Source organism: Rhincodon typus, chromosome 42, assembly GCF_021869965.1.
Source record: "Rhincodon typus isolate 14 chromosome 42, sRhiTyp1.1, whole genome shotgun sequence".
Taxonomy (NCBI): Eukaryota; Metazoa; Chordata; class Chondrichthyes; order Orectolobiformes; family Rhincodontidae; genus Rhincodon; species Rhincodon typus.
Genome location: NC_063373.1, coordinates 9,184,538 through 9,209,804, shown reverse-complemented (window position 1 = coordinate 9,209,804; position 25,267 = coordinate 9,184,538). Strand labels below are relative to the sequence as shown.

Here is a 25,267-nt window from a genome sequence, read left to right as displayed (position 1 = left end):
GAATGAAATTACTGGACTATGTCACACTTAATATACTTGTGTTTAAATAAACCTTGCCGCAACAAATGTAATTATATTTAACTAGGCCATGACACATTGAACGTATTAATTTTAGCCGAACCTTGTTACGCTGAAATTCATTGGGTTTAAGTAAGCTTTGCTGCAGCAAGTTTACCTGGGTCATGCTGCACTGAACGCAATTTGGTTTAACTGCCTTTGACATACTTAATGCACAAAATTATGATGACCTTCATTCACAGTCTCAGAAAGATGTGGAATGATGCTCCACACCACCCGTGATCATGCAGACTGAATAAGACTCTGGTCGAGCAATCGGCTGTGTTCACGTTTACAAACCGTCTATTTCTTACCAATTATTGTCTTCGGTTGAAACCAAGGAAATGAGCCCTTACGACGGAGGGACCTGTCAATTGAATTTTGTAATATGCCCCAGGATGTTTGGTTTTCCATTTTCTGCTAGTTCAGTTGTTAATTTTGAATCTAAGATAGCTTTGCTTTGTTAAGCATAGGTAATAAATGATACGGCAAAGCAGGTATATGGAGTTAGGCCACTGATCAGCCATGATTGCATTGAACAGCAGCATATGCTTGAGGGACTGAATAAATTATTCCCGATTTCATTTTCGACCCGCATATTTTGAAGAGCTTTCTATTCCACCAAAACATAAACATGATCCCAGGAGTAGCTGTGCTTTTTTTTCAATTAGTGTAAATTGTGTTTTGTTTTCGAAAATCCAACAGACTAATTGTTCCCCTAGAGCCTGCAATTATGGATAACTGTGACTTTCCTTCTACGCATTATAGAACTTACCCAGAGCAGCTGATAGATATGCACGGAATACCAAAAGGTTTGCTGTTTGCCATTTACTATCCCATCATTGCAACTATCGGGGTTCCAGGTAATGTATTCAATTATGGTGAAGGGAATCATGCTGAGCTGTATGAACGTTTCAAATTACCAGTTGAATTTCCTTATGTGAGCGATATACCATTTAACTGAAAACTTTCTATTCTATTATGTGATAGTTTCACCTCATTCCAGGAATAAATTTGCCCTTAAGTTATGCAATACGAACATTTTAAGTTAAACTTCACAGAAAAGAGTTTCCAACATTAATGGTATAATTTCTTCACTTTCAAAGTGACCATGCTCCCGTTCAGTGACTTGGATTCTACGCATTATCAATTCCATCAATTCATACTTTGGGTCACTTCCTCCATGGGCGCTCGACGTTGATCCAATTGTTTTATGTTCTTGTTCTTTCTGAAAATGACGTCATTGAAAACGATGTAATCAGCTAAAAATTGTTGTTTTATTGTGATATCGGCACTGGGATTCTGTGGTGACATATCACAGTATTATCATTTTGTAAACATGTGAATGAAATGTCATTGGTGTCGTCCAGTTTGGTGAATTTTAACATTGCAAGCCAAGTGTTTTTTTTTTAATGTTGCTTCTGCGGGGGAATTCGAACTAGCAGTGTAGTATAAATGTTGTTCTATTTAACTACTGGCACTTTCCTTTTGGAAATTTCACATGACAATCACACTGATGTTATTATTCAATTGGCATTCGTGATGAGATTAATTTTAACAAATAGTTCGTTGATCTAGCAATATGAGAGATGGGATATTTTCTGAATTAACCCACTGAATTAATTTATTTAATAGATACTATTTAAAGTTGAGTGTTTGATTAAAAAAAACACAAGAAAAAAATTTGTCATGACCATTTTGGAAGTGAACTGCATTGCCTGGAGTTTCTGTTCTCAATCCCTGATGCTCGCAAGCTAATTTTAATTCTGAACAGTTTCCAAGGCATTAATGATCGTTGTTGGGTATTATTACATTGCTGAGTCTTACTTTCAACTAATTGGTTACTATGAACAGAGAAGCAAGTTTATTGTGAAAACAAAAGTTTCCAATGCAAGATGGTGGCTCAAAGTAATGACGCTCACAAAGGTCCTTTATAAAGGATAATCCTGCTGGGAGCCAACTTCCACTTCCTCTTTCTCTCACACCCATACATATATTTTTGTCTTGTCCCCATGCATCTCTTTTTGTCTATTTCCTTACACTAACTTTGCTGACTGCATTGTGATCGTGTCTGTACCACTGTCTGGTTCACAGAACTGTCGACCTCCAAATGAGTAACCACTGACCATTCCACAGAAAGTTCTGCTGTCACAGATTTTTCATTTCATTCCTGCTGTGCCCAGGATTATTTCTTCGACATTGTGCGTCCGGCATAATTCATGTTGAATCTGGTATCTGAGGCAAAAGTTCTTAATTAAGCATCTAGTGTTTGTCAATGCTTATTGTCACTGTTCACAGTTCTGAATAATAATGAAGAATCATAGAGTCACACAGAACGTAAGCACGGAAACAGACCCATCGGTTCAACTCATCCATGCTGACAAGTCATTTATTCTGACTTAGTCCCATTTACCAGCATTTGGCCCATCTCTCACTAAACCCTTCTTATTCACATACCCATCCAGATGCCCTTTGAATGTTGTAACTGTACCTGTCTCTACCACTTTCTTTGGCAACTCGGTCCATATACAGATCACCCTCTGCATGAAAACGTTACACCTCAGTTCTTTTTTTTTTCATATGATCCCCCTCTCACCTTAAACCTATGCACTCTAATTTTAGATTCCGCCACTCTGGGAAATTGGCTATTCACTCTGTCCATGCCCTCGTGATTTTATAAACATTGATAAGGTCACCCCTCAGCCTCAGACGCTCCAAGGGAAAAAGTCCCAAGCTATTCTGCCTCTCCCGATGATAAAAAGCCTCCAGTCCCAGCAGCATCTTGTAAATCTCTCCTGCACCCTCTCACGTTTAACAACATCCTTCTTATAGAGGGGCGACCAGATTGGTACACAATCTTATAATCGCAGTCTCACCAATGTCCTGCAAAGCTGCAACATGACGTCTCAGCTCCTACACTCAGTGAGATGACCAATGAAGGCAAGAATACCATCATCACCCTGTCTACCTGCGACTCCACTTTCAAGGAAATATGCACCTGCACCTCTGGGTCTCTTTGTTTGGTAACACTCCCAGGGCCCTAGGATTATCTGTGTAAGTCCTGCCCTGGTTTACCGTACCAAAATACAACACCTCACAGTTATCTAAATTGAACAGCATCTGCCACTCCTTGGCCCTTGAGCCATCAGATCAAGGTCCCGTTGTACTCTGAGATAATCTTTTTCACTGTCCACTACACCACCCACTTTGGTGTTATCTGAAAACTCACTAACCATGCCTCCAATATTCACATCCAAATCATTTATATACATGACAAAAAGCAGTGGACCCAGCATTAATCCTTGCGAGGCCTTTAATTTCTAGGCATCCTTTCTCTGAACGAGTTTCTACCTTTACTTTTTTTTAATTTAGTCAGAGTGAGAACAAAAATTCAAATGATCAACAGAAAAAATTTGAGATAGTATTGCATGTTAACAAACATTCTTTCAGGGAAGACGATTGCCCAATTCCTCGTGAAGATGAGATATATTTTACCAAAAGCTCAGTGATTAGCACTACCAAATCACAGAGCCAGGAACGTAAGTTTCGTTTCACCCCCGTTTGTGTAGAGTTTGCATACTCTGCCTGAGTTTCCACCGGGTGTTCAGGTTTCCTCCCACAGTCCAGGCAGATTAGTCATGGCAAATGATGGCTTACAGGGGTGGGGTTGTATCGCTCTTCAGAAGTTGGCACCATAGAACCCCTACACTGTGGAAACAGGCCATTCAGCCCTATGGATCCACACCAACCAAGCCTCCGAAGTGCATCCCACCCAGACTCATCCCCCTACCCTGCAGTTCCCATGACTAATCCACCTAACCTGCACATCTTTGGACTGTGGGAGAACACTGGAGCACCCAGCTGAAACCCACGCAGACACAGGGCGAGCAAGCAAACTCCACACAGACAGTCACTCGAGGCTGGAATCAAACCCAGGTCTGTGGTGCTATGAACCACCATGCCACCAATTGGTGGGGAATTGATGGCTCAAATGGCCTGCTTCCACACTGTAGGGATTATATGATTAAAGTGATTGCACAATTCTCTTAAATGGAATGATTGTCTCAAATTTTAAAAGGTGAGGGCATGTTCTTACCTCAGCATTGTATTAACCATATTTGTTTTTTTTCCCCATACCACTTATATATTGTATTATTATTTCTCATCTGTACTATTTGCTATCATCATTTTCGGATCCACAATTTTCTTGAAGACTTTGATTTGATTTGATTTGACTTGATTTAGTTTAATTTATTATTGACAGACGTACTTAGGTAGTGAAAAGTTTTGTTTTGCATCCAGTAAGGCTAATCACAATGCAAAGTGCATCAGTGTAAGAAAAAAAGAGTAAGGAATACAATGTTACCACTGCAGAGAAAATACACAAAGAACGACATTAACATTAAATTTAAAATTTGAGAGGTCAGTTCAGAAACCTAGTAACAGTGGGGAATAACCTGTTCTTGAATCTGTTAGTATTAATGTTTAAGCTTTCGTATGTTCTGCCCGACGGAAGGGATTGGAAGAGATTATAACTATGTTGGGAGGGGTCACTGATCCATCATCCAACGATGATTTCAACCTGTTTTTGGTGTATTATTGATCTTTGTTCGATTTAATTACATTGAAGTATCATAGCTTCATCTCACGGCTATTATAAACAGAGAAACAAGGGTGTATAGCAAAAAGGACACTTTCTAACGCTATGAGCAAATTTCAGTCAGATCCTCTCAAAGATTCTTTTCTTTTCCTAGGGCCAATCAAGTGTTTTAATTCTGAACTTGCTCCCGTGATCTCAAGCACAAACATTGAACTTTCCGTTCTCCACATGCTCTTTTTCTCTGTATCTCTTACAGCAAATTTTGCAGTTATTGTGATTCTGTGTCGAAGCAAATGCGGTCTGTCCAGATGTATCATTTACTACCTGGTGTCCATGGCAGTCACAGATCTCTTGCTTATTATCTCTGCTGTAATATTGAACCGGATCACTGGAATTTATTTCCCATTCAGTTATTTTTCCATCACACCAATATGTAGTCTTCGTATTGCTGTAATCTATGCAGCTATTGACAGTTCTGCCTGGTTAACGGTCGCTTTTACCTTCGATCGTTTTGTGACCATCTGTTGCTCGAAGGTGGCAGCGCAGTACTGTAGAAAGAAAAGAACAGCATGGATAATAGGAACAATCTGTATGTTGAGCTGTCTAAGAAATTCATTTTTGTACTTTATATTTGAACCTTTGTATATCATTAACAATGTTGGCTGGTTCTGCAGAATAAAATTAACGTACTATACATCACCTGCATGGGCCATATATGACTGGCTTCTTGTAATTTTGACTCCGTGTTTTCCATTCATTTTGATTTTGTTGCTCAATGCTCTGACCATCAGGCACATTCTAGCCGCCAACAGAGCACGCAAGAGATTCCGGACCCCGAATAATGGAGAGAAACAGAGTGACACAGAGATGGAGAAGCGGAGAAAATCTATCGTTTTACTCTTTGCCATCTCTGGCAGTTTCATCCTGTTATATACCTTATATTTCATGACCATAGTTTATGTACGAATTGTAAATGTTTCTTATTTCACAGGTTCTGACGTCAGTGAGACAACATTTAGTCTCGAGGAAATTGGATACATGCTTCAGCTTTCGAGTTCCTGTGTAAACCCATTTATTTATGCAGGAACTCAGAGTAAATTCAGAATGGAGTTAAAGAATGGACTTACCTATCCATGCAGTTTAATTGTCAAACTATTTGAATGATGTAAAAGTGATATGAAATTGTAATTCTATGTTACATTCCACATTTTAATCTTCTTTCCATCTCATAGGTGGACTCCAAACCCACGTGCATAATTTGAAAACATTAGCATTTTTTGATGTTAACAGTAGTTTTAATTCTCCACAAGTAATCTCCATAAGTCATTCTCATTTAATTTCTAGCTTTCTTCTGCATGTTGATTCAATTCTAATGCAAACCCACGAACCCAGAGGATTTAGTTTCGTGGGGGTAATAGCCAATCCAATCAAACGGTCATGCATAACAAGAAATAACGAAAGTACAAAAATTTCGACCCATCCTGAGTTTTGATTTAATCTTCAGTGCTATGATATGCTTTGAAATGAGAAGGATTTCTTTCATACCAAAATATCCTTTGTTCAATAAAACTGCCCAAGAACCACAGGACGGTCCACAAATATCAACGAACTGAGGAAATGGTGGAGGACAAACATACGTTTGTTTCCCTCCTCACCTTTCTATCCGCAATTAGTAGGTCACCTGTACTGTTAACAAGGGTGATAAACTGGATTTAATAAAAGTGTTCAATTGTAAATAGCAACAAATGATAATGAACTTCGTGATAGTGAATAAATTCTCTCTTCCAATTCCTTGAATGTGTGATGCTCACCAGTGACTTTGCAGTAATTGAATTTCGTCGAGAAATGACTTGAGGAAATAGCTCGTGGTGGACAGATGTAGGAATGAAAAGTAGAATTTTTTGTAGGTCAATACACCAGTAGTGTTTTGCTTCTCTGCTGCATGCTGTTACTTTGCACGCCTCCTGCAGGGATCTATTTCGGAAATCACGCTAAAAAGAATTGATCTAAGACGTAGAATAGGCGCTGTAAAACAGGCTAACTCGAATTCACTATAATGTGACTACAAACAACGTTTGCTACTTAAGCGTGTTGGAGATTTAATGATTTGGGTTTTTTTTATATGCTGTGAAATCTTCCAAATAGGCTTCTTACATTCTCATAGGAAATGCAACACATTTGAGATCTGTAACAGATAAAGGGAAACGGTTGCAAATTGAGCACCCTAACAGACAGAATGGATCAGCGTTTCCAAAGAGGAACATACCACGTAGCGCTCTGACAACTTGGAAGAGAAAGTATAGGTGCTTTCTGACAATAAATGTGCTTGACTGGCAATATATCAGATTGATGTCAGTACGAATTAAACAGCAAAATGGACTATTATTTAAATGGTGAAGAATTGCAGTATGCCACTGAGTGCCCTTGCGCATGAATCACAAAATGTTAGTTTTACAGGTGCAGAAGATAATTAAGAATGCAAATGATACATTGTTGTTCATTGCGACAGAGATGGAGCTTAAAAAAAGGAAGGTTATGCTGCTGCTGTATAGAGTGCTGGTGAGACCACACCTGGAGTACTGTATACAGTTTTGGTCTCCTTACATGAGAAAGGATGTACTGGCACTGGAGGAGGAACAGAGGAGGTTCACTAGGTTGATTATGAAATTGCGAAAGTTGCCTTATAAGATAAATTAGGTAGACTGCAACTGTATTCATTGGAATTTGTAAGTATTAGGAGGGATCATATAGAAATATATAAAATTAGGAAAGGAATAGATAGGATAGAAGCAGGGAGGTTTTTCCACTGGCAGTTAAACTAAAACTAGGGACATAGCCTCAAAATAAGGGTAAGCAAATTTAGACTGGATTGAGGAGGAACTTCATCGCCCAAAGAGTTGTGAATCTGTGGAATTCCCTGTCCAGTGAAGCAGTTGAAGCTAACCATTAAATAGGTTTACAGAAAAGATAGATTTTTTTTTAACAGTGAGGGAGTTAAGGGCTATAGTGAGCAGACAGTTAAGTGGAGCTGGGTCCGCAAAAAGATCACCCATGGTCTTAATGAAAAACAGAGTGGGGTGTAATGGGCCAGATGGCCTATTCCTGCTCCTACTTCTTATATGTTCTTATATATAAATGGATTTACGCAGGAATACAGAATAAATTCAAACAGAAATTACAGAATAGAATGAAATATCCACTGAGGCTAATTGTTGCATCTTTCAAAAGAAGAAAGCAGTAAAATTCAACGTGAATTGAACATAAAGTTTTAAAATTTACTGTTATTCCTTAAATCATTCATACCCTCCCTTCCAAGAGGCATTATTTTACGCTTTCAGGTCCTTTTTTACTGTGAACTTAAGAATTTTAAAGGAATGCTTCATTGGCAGACCACTCAGTTTTGTTCCTATTTGGCACAGTGGCTCAGTGGTTAGCACTGTTGCCTCACAGTACTAGGGACCCACGCTCAATCCCAGCCTCAGTCAATTCTCTGTGTGGAGTTTGCATATTCTCCCCGTGATAGGTTTCTGCCAGTTTTCTCCCACAGCCCAAAGATGTATAAGATAGGTGAAATGGCCATGCCGAATTACCCATGGTGTTCAGGGATGTCTAGATTAGGTGCATTAGCCATGGAAAATGCGGGTTTGGGGGATGGGTCTGGGTGGGCTGTCTTTGGACGGTCGGTGTGGACTTGTTGGACTGAATGGCCTGTCTCCACATTGTGGGATTCTATGATGTTAGATTCAAGTTCACCTCCCTGCTGTGACTCAGGCCTGGTACTTTTGAATTATCAAAAGAAATTGAGGTACACTGATCTCCCACAGAACTCCAAATTTCACTTTTTAATCAAGGACCATCAATACACATCCCTCATGGTATTGTTTGGATCTTGAAAGTGGGAATGGATTTTTCATGAAATAACTTAACATCCCAACAATACAGGACATTACAGCATAAATATATTCCTGTAAGCAACGCAATAGAAACAGAGGAATACTGGAGAGAAAGATACATAATAATAATTATCTCACCTTGTCCTGCAACACAAAGGACTTGTTCATGAAACACAAACGTTAGCACCATAGGCGCAACAGGTATTCATAAAGGTGAATGGATTGTTCGCTCTTACTTTAAGGGGGCTGGAGCATAAGAGTAGGGAAGCCTTACTACAACTGTACACATCTGGAGGATTGTGACAGTGGGGATCTTGTATTTAAGGCAAGACATCATTTCATTGGAGGCGGCTCAGAGACGTTTGATGAGAATGATCCCTGGTATGGAGGGGTTGTCTTTTGAGCAAAATCTAAATCAGTGACATTCTGCTCATTGGAGTTCAGATGAATGAGAGGTGATCTCATTGAAGCATATAAGATTCTTATGAAGCTTGATGTTAAATGTTCCTCTTTGTAGCAGAGTGTATGATTAGTGTGCATAGTCTCAGTATAAAGGGGTGCCAAGTTAAGACTAAAATGAAGAGGAATTTCTTATTTAACCTTTTTAAGAAAATGTGTATCTCCAGTTGTGGATGAGGTTGTAGACATCCTCGCTGATCCAATGGGTTTGGTTGCAAACATTTCATCACCCTGCTAGGTAACATCATCAGTGTACCTCCAGTGAAGCGTAGGTGTTCTGTCCCACTTGTAATTTATATGCCTCAGTTTATTGGGGTGTTTGGGACCACCTCCGGTTCTGTTTCTCAGTGGTTTGTACGCAGTGTCTAATTCAATGTGTTTGTTGATGGATTACCAGTTAGAACACAGGACCTCCAGGAATTCAAACAGGTCTCTGTTTGGCCTGTGCAATTATGGATGAGTTGTCCCAGTAGAATTCACGTTCTTCATTGTCCCTGTGTAGTGAGACAAGTGAGAATTGGCAGTGTCTCTGGGTGGCTAGCTCACAAATCAACAATCACCTTACGTCAGCTACTGACGAACGTAAAGGATCCCATATCCAAAACCAGCAAAACCGGTGTAATATACAAAATACCGTGCAAGGACTGTGAGAAACACTACATAGGTCAAACCAGAAGAAAACTGACAATACGGATACATGAAAACCAACTAGACACTAAGAGACACGACCAATTCTCATTTGTCTCACCACATGTGGACAACGAAGAACATGAATTCTACTGGGACAACTCATCCATAATTGCATAAGCCAAACAGAGTCATGCCAGGGAATTCCTGGAGGCCTGGTGTTCTAACCGGAACTCCATCAAAAAACATATTGAATTAGATACTGTGTGCAAACCACTGAGAAACAGAACCGGAAATGGTACCAAACGCCCCAACAAACTGAGGCATATAAATAACAAGTGGGACTGAACACCGACGCTTCACTGGAGGTGCACTGATGATGTTACCTAGCAGGGTGACGAAATGTTTGCAAACCCACCGGCTCAGCGAGCATGTCTACACCCTCAGGAATTTCTTCTCTCAGACGGGTATGAGTCTTTGTAACTCCTTGCCACAGAGAGTTGTGTGGGCAGAGTCCTTATGTACATTTCAGGCTGAGATAGTTTCTTGATCCGTCGGGGAATTAAAGTTTATAGAGAATGTGCAGGAAAGTAGATATGAAAATTGTCGGAGATAGTAGGAACTGCAGATGCTGGAGAATCCGAGACAACAAGGTGCAGAGCTGAATGAACACAGCAGGCCAAGCAGCATCATAGGAGCAGAAAGATTAGCTATGATCCTATTCAATAGTGATACAGGCTTGAAGCGTTGAAAGACCTGCTCCTGTTCTTTTTTTTTGTGGTTTTATTGCCTTATCCTAATTTCCAAAGGTTATTTAAGATGGTGAGTTTACTGAATCAAACAGTACAAATATTAATAAGTAAACTAAACTGTCCCAGAACAACAGGTTAATTCAGTTTTAAAATCAAATGGTACACAAAAGCTTGTCAAATATAAAGATAACATCACTTTCATTATTGACTCTGAAACGTCAGTCAGCTCTTGCAATCCTGTCTTACTCCATCCATTGATAGGTAGTTTGTTGACTAGTTGCACTCATGCATCCAAAGCAATTATTGTACAATAAAGGAAGACATTAGGTCAGCGAAATCCAGTTGGTGGAGACAGATAGCGACTAGCGCCAGTGGGTTAGTTTAGGGCTCTTGCGGCACAGTGATAGAGTGTCAACCCCCAAAACAAGAGACCCGGGAAAGTGTGAGGTGTTTCACTTTGGGAGAACAAATGTTAAGGGAAAGTATACCGTTAATGGCAGGATCCTGAACAGAATTGTTGTGTAGAGGGATCTTGCGGTCCTCGTCCATAGCTTCTCGAAAGTGGCCACACAAGTAGGGTGGCAAAGAAGGCATATGGTATGCTTGCCTTTATTGGTCGGGGTAGTTTGGTGAGTGCTCAACTCAATTTGCCACACTACAGGATGTGGAGTGTTTGGAGTGGGTACAGAAGAGGTTTACCAGGATGCTGTTTGTATTAGAGAGTGTGAGCTATAAGAAGAAGCTGGTCAAACTAGGGTTGTTTTCATTAGAGCGGCAGAAGCTGAGGGGAGACCTGACAAGAAGTTTTTAAAATTATGAGAAGCATAGATACCGTTGACAGTCAGATCATTTTTTTTTCCCAGAGTTGAAATGTCTTATACGTGACAGCACGGATTTAAGGTAAGAGAGGGAAAGTTCAAATGAGATCTGAAGGGCAAGTTTGTTTTTTTACACAAAGAGTGGTAGTTGCCTAGAACGCGCTGCCAGGATAGGGGTGGAGGCAGATATTATAGGGGTGTTTAAGAGGCTTTTAGATAAGCACATGAATAAGCAAAGAATGGAGGGATATGGATCATAGGCAGGCAGAAAAGATTAGTTTAACCTGATTAAGATTAGTATAACCTTTCTAAAAGATTAGACCCTTTTCTGAAGAAGGGTCTAGGCCCAAAACGTCAGCTTTCCTGCTCCTCTGATGCTGCTTGACCTGCTGTGCTCATCCAGCTCTACACCTTGTTATCTCACTTTAACCTGGCGTCATGTTCCGCACAACATCGTGGGCCAAAGGGCCGGTTTCTGAGCGGTACTGTTTTATGCACAATATTTTAAGTCCCACCTGTTCCAGAGATGTGCAATAACGTCTCTGAACAAGTTGAGAAGAAAAATCGGTTTCAAATAAAACAGATATTTGAAACAGAGGTCAAACATCATTTTGATTGCTTCATGTAAGCCAAACATAGTATTTTTATCAGTCAAGATATGCTCCAGATGTTTGAATTCATAGAATCATACAGTCCAGAAGAGGCTCTACAGCACATCAAATCTGTGCCTGCTTTGGATCACAGCGTGTATCCAAGCCGTTCTTTTCCAATTCGGGCAAATATAATTAAGACAAGACTCGACAACAACAATTTGCTTAAATATGAATGTTTATTAAGTAATAATAATTATAGTTCTAATATTAAATGATTATAGTGGTAATAATAAATGGAAGAGAAAAGAGAAAAAGCAACCCGTCTCATACCCTTCTAGAAAAAGCAACAAGTCTCACACCCTTCTGCCCATCCAGGGCCCCTCAATCGATGGCTGGTCTGGAGGCTTAGGTTCATTCCTGGCACTTATCGTGATTCCGAGCCGAGGTGAAGTCCCGTGAGTTTGAACGAAACTCTCTCTCTTTTATACACAGTAAAAAACAAAAACAGCCAGCACAAAGAAAGCAGATACAGAAAGACAAAACTGCTGGCTGGTACGGAAAAAGCAGGATGGGAAAAGAAGCTGCAAGTGTCATCTTTAGCTCATAAAGGAATGTTCGCAAGACTCATTCAAAGTCATGCGGCTCGTCGAGTATCATTAACAATTTTAGCCCTTCAGGCCATCCTGAACAATTTATTTTCTCATCCAACTGTCGAATATCTTCATTAACTTTTTAGCCCTTTGGCCCATCCTACACAGTAGCACAACCAATACGCTACCACGTGCACCAGTCATATTTTCCCATAGTGCACTAAACATTGAATTCCTTGCTCATCCATGTAATTTGTAAAGGTTGTCAGGTTTCCCACCTCTGAGGCAGTGCATTCCAGACCCCACCAGTCTCTATGTGAATTTTTTTTTTCTCTCAAGTTCAACTGTTTTCGATTGATCATATCCAGGCCTCTCGTAATCTTGTACACCTCTATCAGGCTCTCCATCCACCTTCTCTGCTGTAAAGTTGAAATACTCCATGCCAGACACCATTCTAGATACATAGTTCCTTTCTTTGTAATTTCGCCTCTCCCTCGAGTTTATTTTTATTTTCTTCTGCTTGTTTTCTCTCTGGAAATCAATACCTTTGGGTCTGTTAATTAGCATAGAAACTTCGTGACTGAAATAATTTTCAAGCATTTGTGGTTTCCTATAAGCTTACTCTAACAGTTTCACAGGTCCTATTTCCATGCAAACACGATATTTCTTGACAGACAGAGGAACTTTCCTTAGTGGAGATGTCTGTTTTTCAGATTGCAATCCTTCTCATAGTATAGCTTCAAGTTGTAAAAACTGATATTCACCAGTTTATGACATAGAAGAGAAGGAATTATTAGAATCATAGAATGTTACAGTGCAGAGTGAGGCCATTCGACACATCGTGTCTGTACTGGCTCCCAAAAGATCTACCATTCGCCAACCCCATCTCCATAGCCCTCCAAATTCATCACTTACAAATATATATCCAGATCACTTTTGAAATTTTGTATGGAATCCACCACTAGCATTTGCCCAGGCAGCGTGTTCCAAATCCTAGCAACTCTCTATGTAAGATGTTTTTCCTCATCTCACTCCTAACTCCCTTGCTAACAGTTTTGAAATTGTCACCCCTCGTTGCTGAGATGCCAACTAGTGGAAATGGAAAGTCATTCTTTACCCTGTCAAAAATTGTTCATCATTTTGAACACCTCAATAAGGCCACCTCTTAGTCTTCTCTACTCCAAGGAGAATGAGCCCAATATGCCTAAACTTCCATTGCATCTAAAATCCCTCATCAATGACATCATTCTAGTAAATCTCCTTTATACTCTACCCAGAGCTTTAGCATCTTTAAATAAGGTGCCCATAACTGAACACAATATTCCAAATGTGGTCTGATCAAAATTTGTGGAGCTGTAGCGTCATGTCCTTGCTTTTATACTCAATGCCTCTATTTAAAAACCCAGGGGTCATTTTAGCCTTCTTAACAACTGTTTCAACTGTCCAAGCCACCTTCAGAGCATTATGCACGTGAAACCCAAGGTCCCTTTGTATCCCTTTTTCTACAAAAATGTGTTACCTCACATCTCTTTGCATTAAACGTCATCTGCCAGGTCTCTGCCTATTTGGCCAACTCGTCAATGCCTCTCTGAAGTTGCTGAGCATCATCCTTATAATTCATTCTTCTCCCTACTTTAGTATCATTTGCAAATTTAGAGATTTTGCTCTCAATACCCATCTCCAAATCGTGTATATAAATCAGAAGAAAGCAAGGGCCCAACATCATCCCTGAGGAATACCATTTCCAACTCGTTTCCAATCTGAAAACTGCCCATCCATACGTACCTTCTGCTTCCTATTTTTAGCCAATTTCTAATCAATACTGCCAAGGACCCATCAATCCCAGGGCATAATGAATCTGGGAAATTCTTGCCTGCAGAGGGTCTTCAAGGTTGGGTCGATAAGTATATTCCATGCTGAGAGATATTTTTGTTATTAAAATAATCAAGGGCTATAGTGAAAATGCCTGAAAGTTCAATTAGGGATTATCAGAGCAGCTATGACCATATTAAATGCTGGAGAGCAGGCTCGATGGTTTGAATAACCTACTGTAGCCCTTGCATCTTATAGTCTAATAGGAAATTAACTGAATTAAAGAATTCAAGAGGGCATGTCCTAAACTGTCTGCTACATTATTACATATTGAAGGATATTTCTGCTTCTAAATTAATTTTGTTTCAATTACCATCCGTAGAGCTCAATGACATTGAATTTCACCTGCATAAGGCAAGCATGGTTATAAAGTAGTTATGCATAATTTGGAATCAGGTAATGTCAAAAGTAGTGAGGGTGCAGAATTACAGAAAGGATTAAGGTGAACTTAGTTTGGCCATTGCGCAACAAATTACACTAAATAAGGGAAAGTTCTGCACGTATATCTATGAATTCAAAGCAGTTGACTAGGTGACTTAGCTTTTTTTATGTCACTGATTACAATGCAATTAGACTTAAAGCAGTTTTAAAAGCATAAAGGTGAACAAAGGGCAACATGTTTGAACTGGATAAAGACCATTCAGTCATAGAGTCATCAAAGTCAAAGCACATGAAAAAAGACCCTTTTTCACACCAAGGCTGAGTTGGCCAAAAGCAAACCACTTAACCATTCTAATTCCACTTTCCAGCATTTGGCCCCATAGCCCTGCATGACTTAACATCGAAGTGTAGATCTAAATACTACTTAAATGTTGAGGCTTTCAGCATCTACTACCCTTATCGGCAGTGAGTTCCAGATTCACACCGCCCTCTAGGTGAAAGAAGTATTCTTCACATTTCCTCCAAACTATCTGCTCATTACTCCAGTCATTGAGCCTTCCACCAAGGGAAGAAATTTCTTTCTATCGATTTATGTTTTGCAAAATGTTATACATCTCAATCATATTCCCCTCTGTCTACATTGTTCCAAGAGAAACACCAATATCTCTTCATAACCGAAGTGCACCAGGTCAGAGAGCATCCTGGTGAATCCCCTTTGCACCTTCTCCAGCGCTATCACATCCCTCCTGTAGTGGATTTCAGATTTGCACATAATACTCTAGCTAAGACCTAATTAGCATCTTATACAGTTCCAGCAGCATTTTCCTGCTCCTCAACTCCATGTTTCAGCGAAAGTATATTCCAATGAAAAGGAAGGACTGTAAGAATAGGGGTAATCTGCCATGGGTGTCTAAATAAATAAGGGAGGCTATCAAATTGAAAGAGAAGGCATACAAAGTGGCCAAAAACAGCATGAAACTAGAAGATTGGGAAAAATTTAAAGGTCAACAGAAAGCCACAAAAAGAGCTATAAAGAAAAGTAAGATAGAACATGAGAAAAAACTATCACAGAATATAAAGACAGATAGCAAAAGTTTCTAAAAATATATAAAACGAAAAAGAGTGGCTAAAGTAAACGTTGGCCCTTTAGAGGATGAGAAGGGGAATTTAGTTATGGGATATGATGAAATGGCTGAGGCATTGAACAGGTATTTTGTATTGGTCTTCACAGTGGAGGTCACTAATAATATGCCAGTAATTGACAAAGAGACCAAGGTAGGTGAGGACCTGGAAACAATCATTATTACGGAAGAGGTAGTGTTGGGCAAGCTAATGGAGCTAAGGATTGATAAGTCTCCTGGCCCTGATGGAATGCGTCCCAGGGTACTAAAAGAGATGGCGGGAGAAATAGCAGGTGCGCTGGCGGTAATTTTCCAAAATTTGCTGGTCTCTGGGGCAGTCCCAGCAGATTGGAAAACAGCAAATGTGATGCCACTGTTTAAAAAGGGAAGTAGACAAAAGATGGGGAATTATAGACCGGTTAGCTTAACCTCTGTAGTGGGGAAGATGCTTGAGTCTATTATCAAGGAAGAAATAGCAAGGCATCTTGATAGAAATTGTCCCGTTGGACAGACGCAGCATGGGTTCATGAAGGGCAGGTCATGCTTGACAAATCTTTTGGAATTCTATGAAGACATTACGAGCGAGGTGGACAATGGGGACCAAGTGGATGTGGTGTACCTAGGTTTCCAAAAGGCCTTCAACAAGGTGCCGCACAAGAAGCTACTGCATAAGATAAGGATGCATGGCATTAAGGGTAAAGTATTAGCATGGATAGAGGATTGGTTGACTAACAGGAAGCAAAGAGTGGGGATAAATGAGTGCTATTCTAGCTGGCAGTCAGTGACTAGTGGTGTGCCTCAGGGATCGGTGTTGGGACCGCAATTATTTACAATTTATATAGATGATTTGGAGTTGGGGACCATGTGTAGCGTGTCAAAGTTTGCAGATGACACAAAGATGAGTGGCAGAGCAAAGTGTGCAGAGGACTGTGAAACTTTGCAGAGGAACATAGATATATTGAGTGAGTGGGCCAAGGTCTGGCAGATGGAATACAATGTAAATAAATGCGAAGTCATACATTTTGGTAGGAGTGATAGTAAAAAGGGTTATTACTTGAATGGTAAAAAGTTGCAGCATGCTGCTATGCAGAGGGACCTGGGTGTCCTTGTGCATGAATCACAGAAGGTAGGTCTGCAGGTACAAGTAATTAGGAAGGCAAATGGAATTTTCTCCTTCATTGCTGAAGGGATTGAAATTAAAAGCAGAGAGGTTATGTTGCAGCTGTACAAGGTGCTGGTGAGGCCACACCTGGAGTACTGTGTGCAGTTTTGGTCTCCTTACTTGAGAAAGGATGTATTGGCACTGGAAGGGGTGCAAAGGAGGTTCACTAGGTTGATTCCGGAGTTGAGGGGGTTGGCTTATGAGGAGAGACTGAGTAGATTGGGATTATATTCATTGGAATTCAGAAGATTGAGGGGGGATCTTATAGAAACATATAAAATTATGAAGGGAATAGATAAGATAGAAGTAGAGAGGATGTTTCCACTGGCAGGTGAAGCTAGGACAAGAGGGCATGGCCTCAAGATTAGAGGGAGCAGATTTAGGACTGAATTGAGAAGGAATTTCTTCACCCAGATGGTTGTTAATCTATGGAATTCCTTGCCCAGGGAAGTAGTTGACGCTACTTCAGTAAACGTTTTTAAGGAAAAGGTAGATTTTTTTTGAACAATAAAGGAATTAAGGGTTACAGTGAGAACGCGGGTAAGTGGATCTGAGTCCACGAAAATATCAGCCATGATCTTAATGAATGGCGGAGCAGGCTCGAAGGGCCAGATGGCCTACTCCTGCTCCTAGTTCTTATGTTCTTATGTATGCATTGTGGCTTCTTAATCACTTTACCCACCAGTCCCGTCAACTTTAGGGTCTCCTAGATATGAAGTTCCCTCTGATCCTCAATGCTTTCCAGGATCCTACCATTAATCGTGTATTCCCTAGCCATCTTGAACTGCGGAAGTCTGTCAGCTGTAGGTAGACCCACAACAGGAGGGAATTCCAGGATTTAGACCCAGCATCAGTGAAGAACATGAATACTTCCAAGTCAGGATGGTGAGTGAGTTGGAAGTGAACTTGGAAGTGAAGGTGTCCTCATGAATCTGCTACCCTGGTCCTTCTAGCTGTAAGTGTTCGCGAGTTTGGAAGGTGCTATCTAAGGATCTTTGGAGGATTTCTACAACATATGTGGTAGATAGTACACACAGCTGCTCCTGAGCAGCGGTGATAGAGAGAATGTATGCTTGCGGTTGTGGTGCCAATCAAGTGAACTGTTTTGTCCTGGATGGTGTCAAGCTTCTGGTGTGTTGTTGGAGCTGCATTCATCCTGGCAAGTGGGGAGTATTCCATCACACTTCTAACTTTTGCCTTGTAGGAGAGGCTTCAGCGAGTCAAGAGGTGAGTTACTCACAAGTGTATTCCTAGCCTATGACCTGCTCTTGCAACCACTGTATTAGCAAACGTTCCACTTCTGACTTTATGATGAAGGGAAGGTCATTGATGAAGCAGCTGAAGATATTAGGGCCTAGGACACTATTCCTGCAGAGATGTCCTGGAGGTGAGATGACTGACCTCCAACAACCATCTTTCCATGATCAAGGTATGACTCAGTAGAGAATTTGCCTCCGAATCCCATTGATTCCAGTTTTTCAAGGAACACTTGGTCGAAAGCGATGGTCAAGGATGGTCATTGCTTGGCATTTGTGAAAACTGAATGCTACTTATTAGTGCATTTCATTTGCAAACCATATTTTTGTTTTTATTCAACATTCTATACACCACAAAAAATGCTAATCTATTTAACCAAATTTGCACCAACAGTATGACGTGATATTATGTGCATTATTTCTTCATACCAAAAAGTAAGGGAGAGCAAGAGCAGACAAACCTGTTAATATGATTAAGTCAACTGGAGGAGGGGCCGTACTGAACCATATACTGGCTAATGAGCCTGGCCAGGTGACTGACCTTTCAGTGGGAGAGCACTTTGGAAACAGTGATCACAACTCCTTAAGTTTTAAGATAGCTATAAATAAGGATAAGTCAGGACATTGTGGCAAGGTACTAAATTGGGGTAGGGCAAGTTTTGTCAGTAAGAGGCAGGAGCTAGGGAGTGTTAATTGGGAGGAGCTTTTATCAGGCAAGTCCACATTTGATATATGAGAATTTTTAAAAACCTGCTGATGAGAGTTCAGGACCAGCATGTTCCAGTAAGGAGGAAGGGCAAGTTTGGAAAGGTAAGGGATCCTTGGATAATGAGGGAGGTTATGCATTTAGTCAAAAGGACAAAAGGATCATGTCTAAGGTTTTGGAAGCTAAAATCAGACAGAGCTCATGAGGAATATAAAGAAAGCAGGAAGAAACTCAAGTGGGGAGTTAGGAGAGCAAGAAGGGACCATGAAATGACATTGACAGGTAGGGTTGAAGAGAATCCCAAGGCATTCTATATACACATTAAAAACAAAACAATAACCAGGAAGAAAGTAGGACCATTCAAGGAGAAAGGGAGGAACTTGTGCTTGGCTGCAGAGGATATGGGTGAGATCCTAAATGAGTACTTTATGTCAGTATTCATCCAGGAGAAGGTTATGGAGGATAGTGAGATTTGTGTGGAGCATGCTAACATAATAGGGCATTTTGAGATCAAGAAAGAAGTGGTGTTCGGTCTCTTGAAGAGCTTTAAGTTGGATAAGTCCACATGGCCCAGTGGTAGCTACCCCATATTTATTGATAGAGGCAAGAGAAGAGATTGCAGGGGCCTTGACCAAGATCTTTGTATCTTCATTAGCCACTGGAGGTGTCCCAGAGGACTAGCGAATAGCTAATCCTGTTCCTCTGTTCAAGCAGGGAAGTAAGGATAATCCAGGAAACGATAGGCCAGTGAGACTCACACCCATGACTGGGAAGCTATTGGAGAGAATTCTTAGAGATAGAATTTACAAGTATTGAAAGAATATGGCCTAATTAGGGACAGTCACCAATGGTTTTGTGCAGGGCAGGTCATGTCTTATTGTCTTATTAACTTGATTGATTTTTTCAAGGAGGTGACAAAGGTAATCAATGAGGCCAGTGGATGTTGTCTATGATGATTTTAGTCAGGCTTTCGATAAAGTATGCTCATCCAGAAGATTAAAATGTGTGGAATCCATGGTGACTTGACTGCGTGGATTCAGAATTAATTTGCCCATAGAAGGCAGGGAGTATTGGTGGAAGGTTGTTTTTCAGGCTGGAGGTCTGTGACGAGTGGTGTTTCACAAGAATCCATACTTGGACCTCTGTTGTTTGTGATATATATAAATGACTTGGATGAAAATGGGTTAGTACTTTTACAGACAACACAAAGATCAGTAAAGTTGTGAATAGTGTAGGGGTGTTGTCAAAGGATGCAGTGAGATATAGATCAGTTGCAGGTATGGGTGGAGAAATGGCATATAGAGTTTAATCCATGTAAGTGTGAGGTGCTGCACTTTGGAAGATTAAATGTTAAGGAAAAGTATACAGTTAATGGCAGGACCCTAAAAGCATTGATAGACAAAGAATCTTGGGGTTCAAGCCCATAGCTCCCTGAAAGTGACCATAAAAGTACAACGAACAAAGAACAAAACATCACAGAAACAGAACCTTCATCCCTCCAAGCCTGCACCAACACATTTTTCCCTTCCATATTAAAACTATCTTCATGTACAGGATCTATATCCCTCTATTCCCCTCCTATTCATGTGTTCATCCAGGTGTTTCTTGAATGCTACCATTGTGCTGGTGTCCACCAGCTCCTCTGGTAGCACATTCCAGGCACTCACCACCCTTTGTGTGAAAAACCTGCCTCACACATCTCTTTTAAACTTTCCCACACGCACCTTGAGCCTGTGTCCCCTAATAATTAAACCCTCCACTCTAGCAAAAAGACTTATACTTTCCATTCTATCCATGCCATTCACAATCTTATAAACTTCTTTCAGGTTGCCCTCAACCTCCTGCATTCTAGTGAAAACAAATCCAGTCTATCCAAACTTTCTTCATAGCTAAAATCCCCCATACCAGGCAACATCCTGGTAATCCTTTTCTGTAGCTTCTCCAAAGCATCCACATCCTTCTGGTAGTATGGTGACCAGTACTGTACACAATATTCCAAGTGTGGCCAAACTAAATTTCTATTAAGCTGCAGCATAACTTGTCTATTAGCACCCCTTCCAATGAAGGTAAGCATGCCATAGGCCTTTTTTACCATCTTATCCACCAGTGCTGCCACCTTCAGTGATCTATGGACCTGCCTACCCAGGTGTCTCTGCGTATCAATACTCTTAAGGGTTCTGCCATTCACTATGTAAGTAGACAGGGTGCTAAAGAAGGTGTATGGCATGTTTGCCTTTATTGGTCGGGAAACTGAGCACAAGAATAAGGATGTCATGCTGCAGCTTTATAAGACTTTGATTAGGCCACACTTACAGTTCTGGTCACCATATTACAAGGCTTTGGACAGGATGCTACCTGGATTAGAGGGTATGAACTATAAGGGGAGGCTAGAAAAACTCAGGTTGTTTTCTCTGGAGTGGTGGAGGCCAAGGGGTGATTTGGTAGAATTCTATGAAATTATATAAAAATTGACGGTCAGAATCTTTTTCCCAGTGTTGAGGGTGAGAGGGAGAATGTTCAAAGGAGATGTGAGGAGCATGTTTTTATTTACACAGGGAGCAGTAGGAGTTTGGAACGCACTGCAGGGGTTGTGGTTAAGGCAGATACAATAGGTGTGTTAAGAGACTTTTAGACAAGCACATGAATATGCAAGGAATAGAGGGATATGAACCAAGGGCAGGCGGAAGGGATCAGTTTAATTTGGCGTCATGTTTAGCACAACATCATGGGCCAAAGGGCCCGTTCCTGTGCTGCACAAGTCTATGTTCTAAGGTCACTAAAGGTGTCATAACCGTTTGGGATCAAAATGTAAACAAACCTTACATTATCCCGGAGTTTATAAAAAGGAAAATTGTCTTCAAGAGCATGAGGTCATGCTGAATTTTCAGAATGCACTATTTAAGCCTCACCTCGAGTATAGCATCCAGTTATGGGCTCTACATTTTAAGAAGTAAATAAAGTCATTTGGAAGACTACAGTTGAACATAAGAGAGGCAGGAATCATAATAGAATTTAAAATAGCGTATTATCTGAATGTTTCCATGATTGAAGACCTTTAGCAATGAGGATACAGTGAAGAAGTTGAGATTGTTGTCTTCAGAAGAAGAAAGCTCAGAAGAGATCTAATGGAGGTTTTCAAAACCCTGAATGGGCTCGACAGAATAGATGAGGAGAAACTGTTTCCAATCATAAAGGACCAAGATCAAGACGGTATTAACTTCAAGCATTCTGCAAAAGAATCAAGTCTGAAGTGAGGAAAACATTTTCACTCCGTTAGTAGCTACAATATGAAATGTACTACTGGCTGTTAGTGTGGTGAAGGCAGGTCCATTCGAAGCATTCTGGATAAAAATAAAGTGGAAGGATATAGGAAATAGCAGGAAATCCAAATGAGGTAATGGTGCTCATTTAATCAGCCATGCAGGCACAGTGGGTCAGATGGGCTCTTCTGTGCTCCACACTTCTGTAATTCCATTAGAATGTTGTAGTTTATCACATGGGAGATTCAGTACAAAAGTAGGGAGGCTACTCTTCACTTACACGGGGCACTGGTGAGACCACAATCAGAGTATTGAACACTATATTTCTCACACTTTTTAAAGGTAGGCTGTAAATGAATTGGACCCAGTGAAGAGAAGTTTTCCGAATGATTGGGTTGTCTCATGAGAAGAGACTGGACAGTCTAGGAGCAAACCTCCTTGAATTTAGAGCAGCATGAAGCTAATTGCAAGAAACACATAGATTTTATGGGTATTTTGTTTGGAACAAAGAATTTGAAGGAATAACATAAAAACAAAGATACAGGTCTAAAGAGAGAGGAGGAGCAGCAGCATGTGGAGTGAATGTGAAAAGCAACCTTCAGCTGGAAATGCCACATGGATGATCATCTCCTCCAGTTATCCCCAGCATTATAGATACTAGTCTTCAACCAATTCGATTTAACTCCATGTGACATCAAAAAAAAGTTTCAAAGCATTGATTACTGGAGAGCTTATAGGCCCTGACAACATTCCAGCAATAGTAATGAAGAATTGTGCTCCAGAACTTGCTGCTCACCCAGCCAAGCTCTTCCAATACAATTATAACATTGGCATCTGCCTAACAATGTGGAAAATTTCCCACATATGTCCTGTACACAAAAGCAGGACAAATCTAACCTGGCCAATACTGCCCCATCGCCCTACTCTCAATCATCAATAAAGTGATGGCAAGTGTCATCAACAGCGCTATTAATCACCACTTGCTCAACAAACCTGCTGAGGGATGCCCAGCTTGGGTCCCACCAGGGCTACTCAGCTCTGACCTCATAACAGCCGTGGTTCAAACCCGGTCAAAAAAGCTGAACTCCAGAAGTGAGATGAGAGTGACAATCTTTGACATCAAGGCTACATTTGACTGAATGTGACATCAAGGTGCAAAACAGAAGTCAATGGGTATCAGAGGTAAACTCACTGTTGGTTGGAGTCATAGCTGGCACAAAGGAACGTTATTATGGTTGTTGGAGGTCAGTCATTCCAGGTCTAGGACATCTCTGTGGGAGTTCCTCAGGGTAGTGCCTGAGGCCCAGTAAAAAGTCAGAAGCAGGAATGTTCACCAATGATTACATCATTCAGCTCCATTTGTGACTCCTCAGAAACTGAAAAAGTACATGTTCAAATGCAACAAGATCAAGATAATATCCAGGCTTGGGCTGAAAAGTGGCAAGTAACATTCACACCACATAAATGCATGGCAATAACCATTTCCAACAAGAGACAATCGAATCATCACTCCCTGTCATTCAATGCTGTTACAATCACTGAATACCGCACTATTAACATCCTTGACCAGAATCTCAACCAGACTCGTCACATAAACACAGTGGCTACAAGAGCAGGTCAGAGGAATACTGCGGTGAGTAACCTTCACCTCCTGACTCCCCAAAGCCTATCCACCACCTATAAGGCACAAGTCAGGAGTGTGATGGAATACTTCTGACTTGCCTGGATGAGTGCAGCTCCAACAAAACTGAAGAAGCTTGACAACATCCATGTCAAAGCAACCCGATTGACTGGTACCAAATCCACACAGATCCATTTCCTTCACCATTGATACTCAGTAGCAGCAGTCTGTACTATCCACAAGATGAACAACACAGAAATTCACCAAAAATCCTTAGTCATCACCTTCCAAACCCTCAATCAGTTCTATCTAAAAGGACAAGGTTAGCAGATACATGGAACATCATCAACTACAAGTTCCCTTCAAAGCACTCACCATCCAGACTTGGAAATATATATTACGGCTCTTTCATTTTGCTGGGTCAAAATCCTGGAATTCCCTCCCTAAGGCATTGTGAGTCAACCTACAGCACGCGGACAGCATTGGTTCAAGAAGACCATTTATCACCACCTTCTCAAGGGCAACTAGAGATGAGCAATAAATGCTGGCCAGCCAGCAGTGCTCACATCCCATGAGTGAATACAGTTTTTAAAAGATTCCTCAAATGGGAGAATGTAGAACCAGGAGTCACTGTGTATAAATCAAAGGATGCCCATTTTAAAACAGCTATTAGTTGTTTTCTTTATTTTCATCTCAGAAATTGGTGATTCTTTGGAACTCTTTTCCTGAAAAGTGGCAGAAATAGAGGTCTTGAATAGTTACAAGGCAAAGATCATTGGCTTTGTGTTATGGGTGAAAAATTACCAGGTGTAGATGGAAATACAGATTTGAGGTTTCAATCAGAACAAGCATGATCTTATCAAAAGGTGGAAGAGGCTCAAAGGGCTGAACGTCCCACTTCTCTTCCTTATTGATATGCTTTTATGTTCATATATTTGCCATGTTAACATAGAACATAGAAGTGCAGTATAGCACAGGAACAGGTCCGTTGACCCACCACAGTGCCAAAAATAAAGCTATTTTAAACTAATCCTATCTGACTGCACATGGTCCATATCCCTCTCCTCCCTGTCTGTTCATGTGTCTTTTGAAATGCCTCTAAAACATTGTTATTGTATCTGCTCCTAACACCTCCCCTGGAAGTATGTTGCAGGCACCTACCACCCTCTGTATAATAAAAACATGACTCACGCATCTCCTTTACTTGGCTTAACCTCTATTTTCTCCTCAGTCACTCCACATGCTGACTTACAACTCTGGTTCCCACTGCCCAGCCACACTAGTTAAAACTATCTGGTGGCACAAGTAAAATTCCCTGCACTAGTTAAGGTGCAACCTGTCCTTCTTGTACAGGGCTCATCTGCCCTGGAAGAGACCCCTATGATCCAGATATCTGATGCCCTCTCTCTTCCACCAACCCTTTAGCCACACATTCAACTGCCTTATATTTCTATCTCTGGCTTCTCTAGCACATGGCGCAGGGAGTAATCCCAATTATT

At 40.7% G+C, this 25,267-nt stretch overlaps 1 protein-coding gene across 1 annotated transcript; it reads left to right on the top strand.

The window, feature by feature from the left end:
* The first annotated feature begins 850 nt into the window (after positions 1 to 850).
* Positions 851 to 5,821, top strand: LOC125487524 (probable G-protein coupled receptor 139). Its single transcript, XM_048619169.1, has 2 exons — positions 851 to 920; positions 4,914 to 5,821. Exons 1-2 carry the CDS (start codon positions 851 to 853, stop codon positions 5,819 to 5,821), a joined length of 978 nt encoding a protein of 325 aa, XP_048475126.1.
* The last annotated feature ends 19,446 nt before the right edge of the window (positions 5,822 to 25,267 follow it).

What these genes read in the sequence shown, in the direction of transcription:
- LOC125487524 (XM_048619169.1), top strand. Translation starts at nt 851, where the DNA reads ATGCACGGAATACCAAAAGGTTTGCTGTTTGCCATTTACTATCCCATC. An exon ending in TGCAACTATCGGGGTTCCAG is followed by an intron (nt 921 to 4,913) that starts GTAATGTATTCA and finishes TATCTCTTACAG; the next exon opens with CAAATTTTGCAGTTATTGTG.